This window comes from Chenopodium album, chromosome 8 (genome assembly GCF_948465745.1).
Source record: "Chenopodium album chromosome 8, dcCheAlbu1.1, whole genome shotgun sequence".
Taxonomy (NCBI): Eukaryota; Viridiplantae; Streptophyta; class Magnoliopsida; order Caryophyllales; family Amaranthaceae; genus Chenopodium; species Chenopodium album.
Window position 1 is genome coordinate 70,953,635 of NC_137841.1, and position 19,562 is coordinate 70,973,196.

The 19,562-nt window shown below is 32.6% G+C and overlaps 3 protein-coding genes across 3 annotated transcripts; 1 reads left to right on the top strand and 2 right to left on the bottom strand.

Annotated features, from left to right (window-relative positions):
• Positions 1 to 7,323: 7,323 nt before the first annotated feature.
• Positions 7,324 to 9,858, bottom strand: LOC145555454 (uncharacterized). Its single transcript, XM_081617193.1, has 5 exons — positions 9,814 to 9,858; positions 9,054 to 9,329; positions 8,816 to 8,962; positions 8,364 to 8,715; positions 7,324 to 7,340 (listed from the first exon to the last, which is right to left on the bottom strand). The coding sequence occupies exons 1-5, from the start codon at positions 9,856 to 9,858 to the stop codon at positions 7,324 to 7,326; spliced, it is 837 nt and encodes a 278-aa protein (XP_081473319.1).
• Positions 9,859 to 11,639: 1,781 nt separating this feature from the next.
• Positions 11,640 to 11,975, top strand: LOC145555455 (protein GLUTAMINE DUMPER 6-like). The gene has a single exon (XM_081617195.1). It carries the CDS (start codon positions 11,640 to 11,642, stop codon positions 11,973 to 11,975), a length of 336 nt encoding a protein of 111 aa, XP_081473321.1.
• Positions 11,976 to 16,018: 4,043 nt separating this feature from the next.
• LOC145642210 (putative galacturonosyltransferase 9) lies at positions 16,019 to 19,210 on the bottom strand. The gene is made up of 3 exons (XM_081693313.1): positions 18,757 to 19,210; positions 16,888 to 18,102; positions 16,019 to 16,725 (listed from the first exon to the last, which is right to left on the bottom strand). Exons 1-3 carry the CDS (start codon positions 18,922 to 18,924, stop codon positions 16,450 to 16,452), a joined length of 1,659 nt encoding a protein of 552 aa, XP_081549439.1. The 5' UTR covers positions 18,925 to 19,210; the 3' UTR covers positions 16,019 to 16,449.
• Positions 19,211 to 19,562: the final 352 nt, after the last annotated feature.

Sequence of the window (19,562 nt, forward strand, 5' to 3'; positions counted from 1 at the left end):
AAAATAAATGTACAGCAATATATATTCCTGGCAGATAAAATATTGGTGGCGTTTTATTTAAAAACAAAAATGAGCATGGCGAAATAAGAGTATAAAAAACAGATATACGGACAATACTACCTTTTTTTTAAGGTAAGAAAAATAAACGAACATTGAAAAGCTCTCCTCACAAGGAAAATTCCTAATGTAATGACAATACGATATAATTGGTTGAAACAACAAAGTCAATAAATGTTGTACACTCATATGTTAATCAAAGTGAAGTTAAGGTTCTCTTGAGCAGAGGCAGATCAAGTCGATGGTCAATACGAGGCTACGAGTTGGTAGCATGTTAATAATTCTATTACCACTAAATAAAATTAATAGAGATATATAGTGCGAGATTTACAAGTTCTCATATTAAAATAAATCATAATAGATGATCAAACAAAATTAGATAAATAGCTTGTGAAAAATACTACCTTCGGTCCAAATTACTCGCAACTTCAGAGTATTATTTGTGAGATATAAAATATTCCAAAGTCGCGAGTAGTTTGGACCGGAAATAATATTATATTTGTGGGACAAAGAGGTATAATATTTGTACGAGTCATCAAGAAAATAAAAAGACTTGAATCGTGTTTTCATGGGAGCATGTTATTTGGCAAGAAAAGAGTAAGATCACGATGTGAATGTTTGATACTTGTACAGTTGTACTTTAGAACTAAGAAGTCCGCAAATTATGTATCAACGCTCACGTTACGCCGCATACTTGGAAAATAGGTCCAAGTGCCCTTGAGGCCTTGACGCCAAAGTTAATTTGGTTGGTTGTGACACGCTTCAAATTTGTCTTTATTTGGGATTGCGTATACTAAGCTTCATTTTGCAATTTTTATGGTCCAAACACTACAGTACTATGATGGATTGATTAATGGACTAACATATTGAGATTTGTATTATAGGTAGAATCTTGCTAATGAACGCCCCCGGAGCGTCGGATAGTATTTAAAATCTTACCTAAAGTGGTATTAATTTGGAAAAACATGACAAAATCACATGTCAATCGGTGTAATTAATGTTAATTTTAACTAGCTTATCCAACACCCCCGAGGCGTTTATTAGCATTTGTCTTATAGGTATACATTAGTAAGGTTAATTTGTGAAACATCTCCAATCCTATAGGACAACGAGCACAATACTCCAAATTAAGGAGGGTGGGTTTATTTGAGTTTTTCGAGAATTTCCACGGCGCATGGTAAGTAAGTTAAACTAAAGATTTCTACTGGTAAAAAAAAAAAATGTAAGTATACAATGAGTTTAGAACTTAATTAGAAGAATATTATTAAAGCAAAGCAACATTAACTAGACCGTATATTTTAACCTAAGATCAAGTACATCTGTTGAGTTCAATTTTGATTACTCCAATTAAAAGTAAATATATAGCATGCTTGGTAGAGTTGAAGGACACAAATTCGTAGGAGGAGGGGGATTTCCTTACCTCTCCTTCTACCTCTGCTCTCAAGCATTGATCAGTGTAATTGAGCTGGCATGAGATGAAAGGTCGATGCATGTTAATACATTAGTTTCTATATGCTTGTTATTTTAATTTATGTATCTTTAAAAACAATTAGTAGCTTGTAATCCTTGTATATATATGCTTGTCACTTTATATCACTAACACACCATGAGCAAGAAACATGTTTCAATGCTATGAAGAAGTCAACACCTTTAATATGTACCATTGGTCTACTAGTGTGTAGTTGTGTACAAAGTTGTACTCCAAGTACACAATAAGGTCATTTTTCCATCAAAAAAAGCCAACAAAATTAAATTCCTACAAATGATGACTTTTTTTCTACTTAATTGCCCCATTGGTCCATCACTTTGATTGGTGGCATTAATATTATTTTTATATTTATAATGGAAGGATTAGGTACAATAATTGATATAAATGTAGCAACTCGGAGATGTTTTTATTAATTGGGTGGATTATTTGGACTTTAAAATCACCATCTTACTTTAAATTTATAGAGACTAGTGGAAAAGTGCGTGGTAGCGGGTTTGGCACCACAAAAGATATCCCACTTTAGTTTGAAGTTAACTCATGCATAATTAAGCCTTAAACCAAGGTTTATTATATGTAGTTAATCCCTCAATGTTCTACAAACTATGATTAATTGATTAGTTATATAATACTAAGATAATATATGCTTTATTTTTGTATTACTCCGTGCATCTTTTTTATCTACTAGAAGAATTTATGATGTGTAGTCAATCAAGTAAATTATCATTATTATGTCATTAGTCTCTATTATAGAAATTAGTGCGAAAGAATGAACATGTTGCATATATAGTACTCCGTATCACTTATTAGCTAGCTTATGTTAAATTTACAAATAAGTGACATTGATTTGATCTATTTTGTAAAATTATGCCATCTATCTTTAATTGTGATTTGTGAAGTGTATGTCATGTCGACTATGTGAGAATCAATACTTAATAGACAGGTCAGAAACTATTAGAATTAAAATTATTTGATAATCTAAAGAAACGATTCTCTACAACAAAATAAGGGATCTTAAAACAAAGCCGATCTATAATTAATGAAATTTTATAGTTCGTACTTAACAGAATCTTCGATCATTGGACATTGACATATGCATTATTAAAAAATACACAATGAGAATAGAAACTTTAATTTATTTTTGCTAAGAAAAGAAGAATAGAAGATTTAATTAAGAATAAGTGTATAGTATATGATCCAATACATTATTATAAAATAATAAATAGCATCATATTTATATATATATGGAAATTGTGGTAGAAAGTAGCAACGGCTTTTGATAAAAGCTAGCTAAGCTAAGGTATGTATTTGTTAGAAATTAGATTAATATTTTCTTAACACCAATACAATTCAAGAAATTAAGGTGGATTCCTTGTCCTTAAGATCCATCAAGAAGACAATAATATTTTTTTAGTAGTTGCCTATTTCTAATTCTAGGAGACATTTATATTAATTAAACAAACACATCTATTTGGTGCAACAAAAGTAAAGCTAAAGTTTACGTATCTTATGCCGTTATTCTAAATATTTCATACATATATATAATCCAAATAAAGGAATTTCTCTAAACAAATGATATATTTTTTTTATCTATCTATTTATTTGACGGAGAGGTGAGGGCTAGCCAAGTGGAGGTATTGAAATTGAAATAGGTAATCGAATAGGACACCGATCTTCTAAAACAAAAGTTATATTGCATCTAGATTTTCAAAGAGTTGGTAGCTTGTTGAAATTATAATGAAAATTATAAAGGGTAATGCTCGGTATTAGTTTGTTGATCAAAGAAGCATATTTACATTATAAATACATGTTGATGGACCACGTTGGTGTTGTAAATGGTTAAATGCACCCCATCATATGCTCCTAGGAAAACACAATTCACAATAAAAAGAACATATAATGCATCAAAAAAATAAAATAAAATAAAATATTGTACAAACTTGTTCACTCTGTATAAAATTAAAATACAATTCATGCTAATAGAATATACTACTTCTAAAAGGTAAGTTAAAAACTTAAAACTAAAACATCAGTGCATATATATTGATTTATTTTTCACATAGTCACATATATTTTATTATAAAATTATATAGAGCATACGGAGTATAAACTTATTACGACTCTTAAAGACTACCTCCGGTCCAATTTACTCTCAACAAAGGGGTATTAATTGTGACACATTAAATATTCTTTTGTTGTGAGTAAATTGGATCCGGAGATAGTAATAAATGCTATGTATAATTTTTTTTTAAAAAAATACTTAACTAGTTACATACTCAGCCTTTTGAGACACACCTTCAAAATTTACATAAATAAGGTGAAGACTTTAGATACGTACATATCACTAAATTATGGTTCATGATTACTAATATGGCTAGCTAATCTGATTAACACCATTTAAACTCAACTAAATAACTAAAAATAAAATAAAATAAAATAAATAGAGAAATGGACAAATTATTGGACGCGACGGCTCGATTACGCAAAAGTAAAAGCATCCAATTGTGAGAAAGGAGTCCCTTGTATTCGATGTTATGAGTAGAATGTTTTTGACAATTGGGTTTAACTTTTGTTTTGTGGAATATTTGGTGCATGCATTATCGATTATTTATGGGTGCTGACAACATCAAATTATTACACTTTGTCTTTAATTTATTGGGGAAACACTTGATTTTTATGTGACCATTTTTTTTATATGTTGGGAGGCACTATTTTCTCATGATAAATTATGTAGCTTGCCATCTTACAACACAATCAATATATTCACATCTATAAAATCTATTAGCATTATGTATATGTCCCCTGAACTATATTTTTCTTAAGTTGATCCATATATAAATTCTGATACAATATGTATTGTACAGTTGAAGTGATAGTACCAAATGGTTGTTGGTACAGTGGTGATTGAGACTATACTTGGTAGGGAAGATATGTACGTGTTTGATTTCCCGCAACAAAAATTGGGTGGGGACTAGAACATAACCATTCAAAACTGATCCCAAATCTGAATTAGCCTAAAGGGTGAACCGGGTAGAACACAAAAAAAAAAAAAAAAAAAAAAAAAGGGTTGAAGTGATAGTGCATCATATTTTATGCTCCGATTAAGACAAGTAAAAAACACTTCAATCTGACTTTTTTTTTTTTTTTTTTCACCACTAAAATCAGTTCATTAATGAAAATCATGTTTGACTTGACTCCGTTTTTCCGACGCATTATACACAAGTAGTAGACATTGTTTTCCTAGAAGCATCATAAAGCAAGGCTTCTAAATGCTTTCCGTCCTATGTAGAAAAAGGCCTAGTTAGGACTTAGGAGGCAATATTAATACTCCAATTGACTAATCACGATGAAGAAATACAAGAATTAAGACACTATCTACCATGAGATCATCGTGGTTCATAAGATTATAAATGGGTACACCTAATAACTTTTGGAGGTAGTCAATAACCCACAAGTGTCAATACATAAAGAATTTTGGCCGACACGTCACAGTGTTTTAAAATATATAAATACAACAATTTAACGGACATATTTATTAATGTACAAATTTGATCACAAATATCTTTTTTATGCCTGAAAAGATATCTTAATTATAATTACTCTGCTCTCTTCAATAATTCTTGTTGTAGTTTAGAGGACGAAATTTAACAAAATACGAAAACTTAGAGATGAAGAAGTAAAAATAATACAAGTACATTTTAAATGAATATTGCGAAAGTTAAATTTAAACAAATCAAGGAAGCACCCAATTTCTCAAACTAATCACAACCCATAAAATGTACTTAATTGTGATGACCCCAAAAACATGCATCATCATACACTAAAATCAAAAGCATTATACACTATACAGCATATTTATTGTGGTTTATAATTTAAATAATAACCCAAGATATTACAATTAAAAGTTCATTCCACTTTCCACCATATCTCTATGAGATCATTAAACACTGTTGTTAGTGCAAATTATTTATTGGACTACTATTAAATTACTTACCAGTTGTATTAATTAATACTTTTTGTACTATATATACTCTTAATCTCTGTCGCATTTCTCAAACTTCCATTCATTTTTACTTACTCAAAATCAAAAGCAAGAATCAGAGAGAAATAAAACCATAGAAAAATGTCATCAATGACAAACACAAATTCTTCTTCATCATCAACACAAATTATGAGATGGAATTCACCAACCCCATATTTATTTGGTGGGTTGGCTATTATACTAGGCATTATTGTTGTAGCACTAGCAACATTAGCTTGCTCTTACATTTACAAAAAGAAGCATCAACCCTCTTCGTCGTCCTTTGACGATACCACGGGAAAACCCGTGACCACAAACGACGACTACGATGACAAGCCAAAATTTGTTGTGATCATGGCTGGAGACGACAAGCCAACTTATATAGCCATGCCTATCAACGCCGTCTTGCCCTCTCACGACGATTCCATAAATCATCCTCTTCCTCCTCCTCCTCCTCCTCCAGCCGCGGCTACTGATACTCAAGTCTAGTCGACTAGTCGTATGTATGTGCTATAAATGAACAGCAACAAAATTTTGTCCTTGGAATTTTATTTTATTTTTGTGTTTTTGGGTTTGTTTTATTGGTCCTTTGTTGGGCTACAATTTTGGTGAGATATGTATATTGAAGAGCATATACATGTTCTTGGATTAAAACGGTAAATTATTTTTGATAATATGTTATTAGACCTTTAGATATAGAAAAGCTATATAATTAAAAGATTTTGTGATATCCAACATATTTTGTTTCATGGATACATCCATGCAAGGTAACTCTTGATATTTATGATGAGTTTCAAAATTTTGTGCTAATTAAGTGGATTATTTGTGCCTTTGTTAAATTAATTTTATGTTTAGAAATTGAATCTAGAGTGAATTACAATATTACATACCTCCCTTTATAAGAATTACTTGTATAAAACTGTTATCAAAATTAAATTCATATATTCTTCTCATCTGTATTACGAGTAATAAACATTTAAAATCTTGAATTCACATATTTATTGAAGCTTGGTATTTAGACTTCAAAAAGATTTTTTAAAAAAGTGTATACTTAGTTCTTTTGATTAGCATCTTTTTACACGTATGAATATAAACAAAAGATATTGGAAAATGAAAATTAAAAATAATAATAATAAGTTTTTTCATTCTTTTGGAAAAAGTTATTCAAGATATTTGATTGGTTAAAAGAGCATACGCGACAACTCGACCATGTAACTATGTAAGGTTGGTATTTGGTAACTACTGTATTCCTCCTTGTTCTAGGAAAGTAAGGAACAGTAATAAGCGGAAAGTTGATGCTTAATATTGTGCTTAAACATACTGAATTTGTATTGAACACCCTACATACTACATAGCCACAAAAATATAACTTCCAGCGTTTTTTAATATTTACAACACTTTTCAAAAAAATGAAAATGTCACAATACGTGCAACACACTATAAATGGAAAGTTTTTTTGAAAAAAGTTGTACTCCCTCCGTTCCATAATATAGTTTCTGTTTTACTATTTTGGAGATTTAAAATATTGTTCCTGTTTCTATTTTTGGATAGCATGTAAAGACTATTATATTCTCGCTTTTTTTTAAACTTTTCATTATACTCCCTAATTTACTCTTGAATTTGATGTCTTGTACTTTTTCCCACTTTTTCTCTTTAACTTTTGTTTATAATTTTACTTTTCACTTTTATTTATGACTTCATCCACTTTCTCATCCTATTTCTTAAATTTAATACTTTATTTTTATTTAAATACTTTATTTTATCCAGCAGATGATGCTGAAAATTACAAGATATGCGTACAGGAACTCAAGAAATTTTGAATACAAACGTCCAGCTCATATTTCATGATTAATAGTAGCTGAATTGCACACTTTTTCTTAAGTGTATTGTTTGATACTTTGATGTATTATACGAAGTATTATATACAGTAGTTTGTATGTATCAAGTTTCTGAAAGTAATTTTTTTATTTTTTTTTTGTAATTTGAATCACTAGAGCTGAGCACTTTGAAGCTTGAAGTTATCCCACCATCATCTTAAACCTGTGTTGGGTATCATACATATGGCCCAATTCTTGAGAAGCCCACCTTCATATAGATATATCGGTGATGATCAAGTGATCAACCATCTTGATTTCTCTAGAAATAGTCCACTTGCAATTTTATCTAGAAAGTTCTTGCTATCACCGCCATATAATCCACCCACTCCAAACACCTATAAATAGTTGGAGTGTAGTTCATTTCCACCCATCCACAAACTTTATCATTCAACATACATTTCCATACCCACTAAACTAACTCGTAGGGTTTTTTTAACTTGGGTGTTATTTTCTTAATAACTCTTTCTTGCCGTTTATACTTCGATAATTTCTCGATTAATTACGTTTTCGATAGCCCTCTTACTCTTGGTAATTGGTTTTCTAATGGCTTTATACTCATTTATGGATGGATTAATTTGGCCATCTATATACAAATAATACGGAGTACTGTTTTATCATTGTGTGCGAATATAAAATTATTTAACAAAGGTACAAATAATGAATCAAAATTTTGAAATTAAGGGGTGTGAAAATAGATGATACGCCAGATTCTTTTAATTTATAGAGCCATTGAATCATCCACATTAATAGAGTAGAGTTTAATGGCGACGAATATATGAAGAGGTTGACATCGAATTGTCCATCTCTCCAATAACTATTTATCGGACAATGTAGTGGTTTGAATCATACATTGTATGTGGAGTTATTGACGTTAATGTTGTTAGAAATACATTGATATCGCAAATCTGATTAGTACACATACCCCTTCGTGTTAGTATTAAAGCACCAAATCTTGAATACAATATCAGCTGGACATTTGTATACAATATTTTACTGAGTTCCTGCACACATATCTTGCAATTTTCAGCATCATCTGCCTTCCATTTTAAACGTTTTTCTGCAAACAAATCATCTCCATACCTATGAGTAGCATATGGAATGAGATTAATCTTCAAGAGAGAATCGGTACATTCAACAATAATGGCAAGAAAGTCTACGATATATACATCGGCTCTAAAGCCAGACAACTTGACCTCTTTAAGGTTCTTATGTGGAGACATAAACGGCAATTCTAGTGCTTCTATTTCCTTGAGAGAAGCTTTTGTTGATGAAAGCTACAAGCCACACACACAAAAAAAAAAAGTAATTAAATAAATAAATCAATTAGGACCAGGAATAGGGGAATTAAGATTGACATGTGAAAGAAGTAGTTACATTTAGCTCAAGTAGCTCCAAGTATGGGGATGCACTGATTATAAAAGCTGCTACTTGGCAGCATAGTCGTATTGAAGATGAATTTGCATCCAACACCAGAATTTTTAGATTGCTAAATACACAAAGTTCCGTAAAATTACTCATATCCTGCACAAATGACACACCAATCCATCATGTAAGCATAAGTAGTCAAAAGATAAGAAAAATCAGTATGCTCAATGACTTTGCTTCTGCTTACCTGAAAAAGAGCAACTGAGACAACCATAGATTCCAGCTTAGGTAGATAAGAGGAGAACTGGTTGAAAATAAAGTTTTTTCCTCTAGGAAATATCGGGTGCATATCTGATTCAAAACCAGTTTCAACTGATAGTATCGGGTGCATATCTGATTCAAAACCAGTTTCAACTGATAGTCTCAGGGATGCAAGCTGTGGAGCATCCTTAATACATAATCTTTTCTTATAATCTCCTTCATAATTGAATGATACAAGATTTGGAGCAAAAGTTCCAATTTCCTTAAGTCAAAACAATCATACAACTTCAGTGAATTAAGCTTTAGGTGAGGAGTTGTATTCTTAGCATTAACTAGCCCACGATTATTCCTCAAATAAAAATTTTCTAGGGAGGAACAATTCTTAGCATTTTTTTTATTTTATTTTGAATGGCAATATATATATATATATATATATATATATATATATATATATATATATATATATATATATATATATATATATTAGGGTTGAGATTCAATGTGAAGGATTTCAAAATGAGAAGCAATCTTAATCGTACAAATGAATCCAACGGTTCACAATTCACCTGTACAAAGTGCACATTTAACACAAAAATATATATATACTAGTTTTGTGCCGGTGCGATACTCGGGTTGTTTTGACTGATTTAGACTCTGCTCTACATGATGTTATAGTGTTATACATATTTTAATTTTTTTTTTTTCTAGTTTCATATGTAAAGTGGGAGGACAATTTTGTTGCTAACCATCACACAAAGTTTATTCAGTTTGGTGTTGATGAGCACATACATGGGTAAACCATAGCCTTTATAAGTTTTCCCCTTATGTTTGTATGGACAAAATTATAACTAAATAATGCATGAGATTTTGTGTCACAAATAAAATGTATGGACAAACTATTAATATACACACTAATCATTGTGGTAGAGTTATTAGTGTTTATTTTGAATGAATAAAAATAACTTTAAGTACGAACACATTCAGTTGAATAGAGGAGAAGACAAGCTTAGACATTATAAAATAGATGAGTTTTCGACATTAAATCATCTTAATCTGATCTAAACCTCACATGCATAACTGCATAAGGATGATAATTCATCTCTTAGCTTATGAGTTATGACGATGATGTACGTTACTGATTATTTATTGTTTGCCCTTGATATCCACTCGACACCTTTTTTTTTTTTTATTTTATAAAAGCAACCGATGATCGGCCACCTGTGAGACCGACTCCCGACCAGGATGTACCGGCAGCTACTCGACCAGCAGAATACACAAATTAACTGCAAATAATTAGAAAGGGTAAAACGACATCTTATTGCTATGTTGTTTGCCTCCACTTGACACCTTAATGTGCTAAGGCCCCTTATTTACAACTTTATATATAGTTGTCAATAAATCCTATAAATCTATAATCATCTTAGGTAACTTGTACAAATAAGATTACTTTTTGTGTGAATTATTTATAGTTTTTTTTTTTTAATAATTCAGAAAATAATAAAGCTTAGTTAAGCTATCAAAATAGGCAAATCTATTTATAGCTTGGTTGTAGTGAATAATATATTAATCAACTTTCATTAAACAATTACATAAAATCAAAGCCAACATATTTTTGTCCTCAAACCTCTCATCACTTCTTTCCCCATAATTATACAAGTTTGTCACAATTCACAAACACATACAAAATAGTATATAATTGGTTCGTGTTCTTCCGCTAATATTAAATCAATCCGAAAGTGTAAGATATTATTATCATTTTCTATTAGCCATTTATTTATGTTGTTTTATAACAAAGTATTAAGAAGGAATAAAATTCCACCTGAAACATAGTTTGTTCTCAAAGGAAGAACTTTATGTGGCAAGAAAGTTGAGGGAGGTCTATTTCAACAATGTGCGTAGTACTAACCTAAGCTAGTATTACCATACGTATCATGCAACATTGAATTGTCCCCATCAAATTGAGCTCCCAAATGAAGTACTTATGTCATATACTCGTGTTTTCCGATGATAAATCATGTGCTTTTATAACGATAAGTAACATTTTTTTCGTGATATATACTAATATCTATATTCTCTCTCTATTTCAGGCACATCTCAACGAACATTTTAAAAAGGCGTAACTTACATCTAATATACTCTTTTTGTTCATATTAATGAGTTGATAATTAATTCGAAATAATTTTACTGTTAGTTCTATATACTCCAATATGAATCATTGTGTATGGAATACTACGCTAAGCTATTCATCAAGTTGTAATTAATTTGTGATTATATTAGTTATATAATCATAGGTTTGATTAACTATTGACATTATTTAATGACCACAAGCCACTTTCTAGTGCCCCTTTTTCTCAAAAGGCCAAAACCATAGAATACACAAAGTATCTAGAAAGCTTAACAAAGTATCTTCCTTCAATAAGGTCATTTTAGTAATTACACAATACCATGCCAAATATTTTTTTTGAAACATAAGTATTTCGACAGCTATAAATACACACACCCTTTTGTAACCTCCTCAAAACACACCAAACAAAAACAAAAACAAACACAAACACAAACACACACAAATAAAATGAGAGAAACAAACACAAGTACTTCTGAGTGGAGATGGAACTCTCCAACACCTTACCTCTTTTGTGCAGTGGTGCTACTCATGGGGCTTATTGCAACCGCATTGCTTATGCTTGCTTGTTCGTACCGAAAGCGGCCGGTCTCCCCCTCGACCTTGTTCGATGGGGAGCCGGTCGGATGGGAAACGGCCAGGGTTCAATCAAGCACCAAGCTCGATATGAAGCCCAAATTTGTTGTGATCATGGCTGGAGATGAGAAGCCTACCTTTTTAGCTGCACCAACACAAATACATGCTGTTTCTTCTAACCACATTTGTAGATGTGATTCTCCAGTCTAAGCTCTTAGACGTTAATTACATTCATGTTGTTTTAGATTAGCTAGATTTTTTTTTTTAAAAGGTGAAATACCCATTTTATGTAATACTAGTATTGGTTTTTTTTATGAACCATTACTAAAATTTCTTGCTACTTGATTTAGAATGATATGGCTCATAACTTTTTTACACTTTGGTATGGTACGTAATTACTCGTAGCATCTAATTAGTTGTCACGTTACTAGTTCAATACAAAGTGGTCCGTACACTCCGAAGTATTTTCATGAATACACGATTTATCTAATCCAAAAAATGCTCTAAATGACTAATAATCTAAGGAACAAAAATATTGTTGGTAAATAAAAAGAAAAGGGGGTATGAACTCTGAACAGAACTTTTAGACGCAAGTACACCATAATATGATTAGCAGAATACCCAAATTAATTTAAGAGGAAGATGGTGATTATATTAGTAAACACACATGCATCACCTATTTGTCAATTTCTCGCTTACTTATTTGGTCAGGATCATAAATGACGTGATAAATTGAACAGCATACATAACATATTATTTTTCCGTCTCTAAACTAAAAAAAGGCTAATTTAATGAGTGGAATCCTTCGACATTATGTCTATCATTCTAGAGAGATTGAGAAAAGCAATAGTTGTATCAAACAATGAACATGTTAAGTAACTTTAGACTGAAATTCCTGGTCATTCCTTTTTTGACAAAGGTTCTTATGATAAACTAAACGCCAGCCCTTGAATTATATATAGATATGATTATTATAAAAGGAAATAAAACCATCAAAAGTTGCACAATTTCTAATAGCTTATATTATCTCAAAAGTTTTATATTGAACAAATTTCATATATTTAGGACTTACAATAACTTATTGTAATAAGATTAGAGTAATTTTTGTTCATTATATGTATATATATGGATGGCATAATTTATTTGAGTAACAACTAACAACTCTAAGATCACAGAATTCCAAAATTAGTTATTAATCCGTAAATTATTGTAAGTTGGACTCATACATCTAGAATAAGACTTTTAAATGTTAATAGTGGGAATGTGGGATGCAGCAACTCGAAAACGAAAAACGTAAAAGGTGGATGAAAAGGACAAAAGAAACAAATAGAGTACTGTTGAAGAAAGGAGACATCTGTGGGTGGTAACAAGGGGAAAATTCATTGTGCTCCCACTGGTTTAAATTATGCTACGGATATTCTCTATTTCATGTATTATTAATAAAGTAACTTTTGATAAGCATTACATTTACTAACCTTCATATCTAATAAAATACTCGTAAGTAATTTAGGCACTAATGCATAATTTTTTATTTGCATTAATGCATAATTTAAACTTGTGAATCATATAAAATTCATATAGCAGTAAAAAACAATTTTGATGACCAAAATAGTTGCATCAGAAATTGCAGTAGAAAAGGTATTGGATGTTAGAAGCGGCAGCATAAAAGCCAAAATTAGCATGCACCAAGTCACCTACCCAAGTTGCTTAAACATAGCACTTTTAATCATTTTTTAAAAATTTTTTTTAATAGTTTTGCTTTGACTTTTACATTATTTATGTATATTAATTTGATGATACCCGTCAAAAATAAAAGTGATGTCGATGTATCAAACATATGCTTCCCTTCTGTGTAAAAAAAGTATACATAAACGTATTTGTGGCATACACATCTTACTCCTACAATCCTACACATGCCAAGTTAGGGCCTCTTCTCTTCGGCTTAATTTCAATTCAGCTCCAATCAATTCAGTTCAGTTTTTAATTTCCTTCTCTCATAAATGCTTCATTTTAGCTCTATTCAGTTCAGTTCTCAGTTCATAAATCAGAACAGGCCCTTATACATGTACTCCGTGTTAATTAACATGTACCCAGTTCTAATAGCAGTTACTGAATTTCACTTATCTTATTAAGTTATTAGTCATGAACAACTACGCAAATACAATTCACTTGGACCTTAGATCTTTAGGAAAATGAGATTGAAAAAAGTCACCACTCACTAGTCAGTACTCAGTAGTCACTAGACTATGATAACAGTATAAATAAAATGCTAGCAATTCAAACCCCTAATCATAGTCAGAGATGTATATAAAGCAAAAGGATGATTTAAATGCCTCAAGTATATTCTCATATTCTTCTGTACAGTTAACATGACAATTCTCTTTAGTTTAAACAATCACATGCAAGTCACTTTGTAGGATGGAGAACTAACTAAATGTCATTTGACAAGGAAGGTTCAGCAACAACATGGAACTTATGCAGGAATGAAGAATCAGATCCTTCAGGATGTTTTGTTTCAGGACAAGTTATTATCAGATGTGCATAACCTTGAACGATGATTGAAAGGAGGCTAGTTTAGAGGAGATAGAAACTTCAGAATATTCTTTAGGTGATATATCTAACCAAAAGAGAAGAAAAAAAAAAAACATGGAAAAATACAATGACAGACAATGAGTACTCTATCAGGAAAAAACTCTAGATAAAGTACTAAGCTTATGTAATCTCCCTCAACCTAGCTGTAGCAGGCTAATTAACCTAATTTAACACCAGGTGGTTGTGGACTGGCGGTAGTTGCCTTTGATGGAGTGTTTGGATAGCACCAGTGGAGGCGGATAGAAGGGTGCGAAGAGGAGGAATGGGTTTGTGTTTTTATTCTACCTCTTTCAAACTTTGGAAGCATTAAGTCTTTCTTAAGGGGAAGGAATTTCAATACTCGTGTTCCCTCACATTCGCTACCCCCGATCCATATCCAGATAAAAGAAAATGGATCGATCACTCTCACCCCTTCCTTTCTGTTATCTGGACACACTACAAATAAATAATAACAAATACAGTAGACAATAAGGGTGAACGTATCACTTATTTTATTGAGAACAAGGAAGAAATCCTAGAGAACACTAGATTCATACTCCTTCCCAGCATCACTACTCCAGTTGCAAACAAGGCTCGTCACTTTCTTCCAGTTTAATCAAATCCCAGTAGATTATATATGCATCCTTTCTACAGAGAACTTTTATAAGCAGTAACCATGCTGATTAATGATTTTTAAAGACATCAATAGTACGAGAAGATTTTCACAAATCTAAGAGTCAGTGAAATATAGTGTGGTATGCTATATCCTAGTAAGAGTCAGTGAAATTAGAGGAAGCAAGGAAAATGTACTTAGCTTTTCAAACAGCTTAAAGACAATTGAAGAGCTTATCAATGTTAAAAAAAAAAAAAAAAAAGGGACAAATACCATCTCTACTTCTCTAGAACTAAGTATAGAGATTGAACTACAGACTATGACTATCCCCAGGTTATCCGAAATTCCGAAGCCTAATACTACTCTCATCCATCATTTGGGTAATTTGGCTATCTACGTTTCTAAGCTTTTTGATACGAAGAGTACTAAATACCACACCAAGTTTCCAAGGAGAAATGTATAAGCTTCAGAATCGAACAAGTACAGAGGCTAGAATCACTTGTGACACATGCAGGTATTAGGTTTTCTTACCAACAAAAAACCGAAACATAAAGATTGGATAAGCTTATGCACCGCCATGAAAGAGGACGGTAACCTAGTTCTACGAAGAAAGCAAAACAAGCAGAATTTCTAGCTCTGTAAATGGACAGAAGGGAAGAAATTATGGGCTTCACCACAGATGAATGCAAATGACCTATGAATACATGCATTCCCAGTTGTTGGAAATTCCTGTTTCAGCCACCAAATCACAAGCAAAAAGCCAATTCCAATTTCCATAATCTATACAAATTCCACCACTCCACCAGCCACCACTTTATCTAGCCGTGACAATAAACAAGGGTAGAGGCTAGAAGTATTCCTGATACATGTAGGCATTTGGAGTTTTTAATCTACAAAAAAGCGAAACAGAAAGATGGGATATGCTTGTTGCACCGACATGAAAGAGGTATACCTAGGATCTATCTACAAAGAAGTCAAAGCAAGCAGATTTCCTAGCTCTGCCAATGGACAGAAGGGGTGGAAATTTGGGCTACTCAAATAGTAAACAACTTCCTTTGCCATAGATGAATGCAACCAAAATAATACCATTGTAAACCAACTTCAATACATCAAGTCAACTATACATACAAACTAACTAGAGCTAACAGCGTGTAATCTTGATCATTTATCAAAAATGTTGTCTACATATTGCTAAATCCAGTCACATAAAGTGTCTCTAAAAAATACATTCTGTAAATCTGTATATAAACTTCCCAAGCTGGGTGTTTTAGTACATCCAACAGTAGCACCTTCGTGCTGAAGGAAGATGGAATGGGATCAAGAAAAGAAAATAATAATATAAGACCAATATGGAGTGAAAAAAAAGAATGGAGTTAGCATAACTAAACTTATCGGAGGGGCTTGCAAGCAGAACTGACATGTACGAGTAACTCAGATGAATCTTTGACTATATAACACTTTCCAGTTACCTTATTTCTGAAAGAGAAGGATTGTAATCATCTACAGGCCAAAATTGCACATCTGCACAAACTCCATGTCATTATCCACATACTTGCTCCATAACTCCTTGTATTGATTCATTGCAATATCGAGCCAAGGCTTCATGCTCCCGCTAAAATGAATGACTGCTGCATTAGTAATCTCATCCATGCCCACGCTTGGATTATAACCAAGCCCAAGGACGTGCCAAGATTTGTCCAATGTTTTTGTTTTCAAGTAGAATGTGGCCAGGCCAGCTGGAAGCGTTCCTAGCTGCCACAAGGTATTGTCTTCATTCTAGAAAACAATAAGAGCAATGAAGTCAAAAGAGGATCCAGCTCAAGACACTTGAACATTAGCATAGAAATATGAATACTACAACTACAACAAGTCAACAACAACAACAACAAAGCCTTAGTACCAAAATACACAAAGCTCAAAAGGGAGGCATAATCATACCAAGTTCTGCCAGTAATGGTACTGCTCAGTGCATTTCTCACGCCTCCAAGCATCTAGATCAAATATGTTCATCCCATAAGCCCATGCACAAGCTTTGGGGTTAAAGTTCTCCCTAATTAAAGGATGAGAGAAGTTCAAGTATTGTGAGTACCTATGGAAGGACCCAAAGCATGTTTCAACAGCCCCATTTACCTTACCATCTAGGTCAATGTTCCATAAATCAGTCAAATCTTTCTGAACCACAACATCATCATCCAAAAGCACGATACGGTGCAAATCAGGATACATCTCAGGCAAGTAAAATCGAAGATGACTCAACATCGACAAGTACTTGGTATCTTTAGTAGCATTTTCTGCCTGATTTTCAGAGTCACGAGTTTGTGACTTTGCTGATTCCAGTTGTCTAAGAATTGGCACATATGATGGATTCAGAAACTGAAAGTCTTCCACAGCTTTCACTTCAACATGGGCTCCTCCTGTGGCAGGTCTCATCTTGAACCAAACCTTCATTGCTGCAACAATCTTCCTATCTGTCACCACATGAAAAACATGCTTCCATGGCTCTTTTGCATTCTTCACCACAGAATTCACAACAACTGATACAGCAATGACATTCTCTGAGAATATTGCATAATGATACAAGGTTGGGTCCTCAAATTCAGGTTTCGGCTCTTCATCCTTATACTTCTCTGGATGGGCGATTCTCTCTCCAACAAGCCTCATAGCTAGACAATGAAGACTTTTAGGCACAGATTTTGCAGCAATGTAGCTTGCAATTGCACCATTCTTTTTCGCTTTAAGAAACTGCTCATGAACTGCAAAAATAGTGTCCTTTAATTTCTGAATCTTCAACTGATTGTCATATGACTCTTTAGCTTCAGCAATCATCAACCTCGCGACCTTCACTTTATCCTTCACTTCCTTCTCAAATTGCCTCAAGACATCCTCATCCACAGTGCCTTCAGTCTCAAACAAAGCAGCACGATAAGCAGGTTTAGATATCATGTCTGTAAAATTCTGGGCCAACTCATCATACAGCTTAAGCTGCCGAGAATTATCAAGTTTCAGCTTTCGTGCATAGGCAGCATATGCATTAACAAGCATGACATGATCATGGGCTTGTTTATGAATCAAGTCCAGCCTGGTTTTCAGAGGATCTGACTTCAAAGCTAGAAATGATCTATGAATATATGCATTCCCAGTTGTTGGCAATTCCTGTTTCAGACACCAAATCATAATCAAAAACCCAATTCTCATTCCCATAATCTACACAAATCCCACCACTTTATCTAGCCGCAATAGTAAAACATGTAGAAGACGAGACCGAACTAGATTACATGCTTATCCTACACAACTAAATACCATTTTCACATCAAAATTCCACTCCTTCACCATTAATCCCTTCAAAACTAAAGAAGAGAACACAATCAAACAAATCCTAGCATTCCCCTTAACAAAGCTATCCAATTTATTTCGCCGAATCTCCCTATATACACATTCTACAATAAAATCCCACGAATTCCTACACCACAGAACAAGCTAACTCTCTACTACTAATACTGAGTTCAATTTTAGCAAATACACACAATTGCTTTACAACAACAACCCCCTCATACACACTAATTACAAGAAAAAGAAACTCAATTTCAATTAAATTACTTATTCTTCCATCAAAATCACTCCATAACACTGCCTAAATTAACAATAAAAATCAACATTAACAAAGATCTGATTCTAAAAATGGAAAAAAGCAAAAACCAACTAATTCAATGAGCTAACAAAATCAATAAACAAGCAATTCAACAAAAACAGCATCATAAATCATCAAATCAACAACAATAGCAAAATACAAGAGTAAAGAAAACATACAGGATCTGAAGAAGATGGGTATGAAGGAGAAGTGAAGAGAAGCTTAAGAGCAGCAAGGAAGAGGAGAGAGAAAATGACGGAAACGAAGATCGGGTATGACATTATGCTTCGTATACCCATCAAACCCGACCCAGACCCACCTCTTCCTCCTCTCCCAGCAACCGCCATTGTTGCACTTGTTCAGAGATCTCAATATACCCTTTTCAATGGAGGATCCAAACTCGAATTTCAGAATCTGGGTTTTTGCAATTGATCAGAGAAAAGGTGTATTTGAGTGTAAAATGAGAGTGAGAGTGAAGAAGATGAAGAAGATTTTGGGTTTGGGTCGGTGGTTTTACAGAGGATTTTTTTAATTTTTTTGGGGAATTTTTGATGAATTTTTTAATTATTTTTCTCTATCGATCTACCATGTCGGTAGTGGGTGTAAACTTTATGTAATCGATTATTTTGTTTTTATGAAGTTTTGCTGTAATTTTTGTTTGATTTTAGTTTTATGTAAGATTAAATTCTTTAATTTTGTAGATTTGTAAATTGTTTGTTTACCATGAAATTGAGTAAATTAATAAATACTACGAAGTATGTAGGTTGTTATTTTGATTTGATCAATAGGAGGTTAATCGGACTTTGTATTCGAATTTGGGTGAAATTTAGATGGATCGTTTTTAATGGAACTTGAATCTAAATGGTATAGCTTTTTCGAGTGTAGGCCAATGTTCATACTTAAATATGTACGAGTATATATTTTAGCCCAATGTTGTCAACGCAATGAATGGTATTTGGTCGACCCCATGGCATATTGATCACAT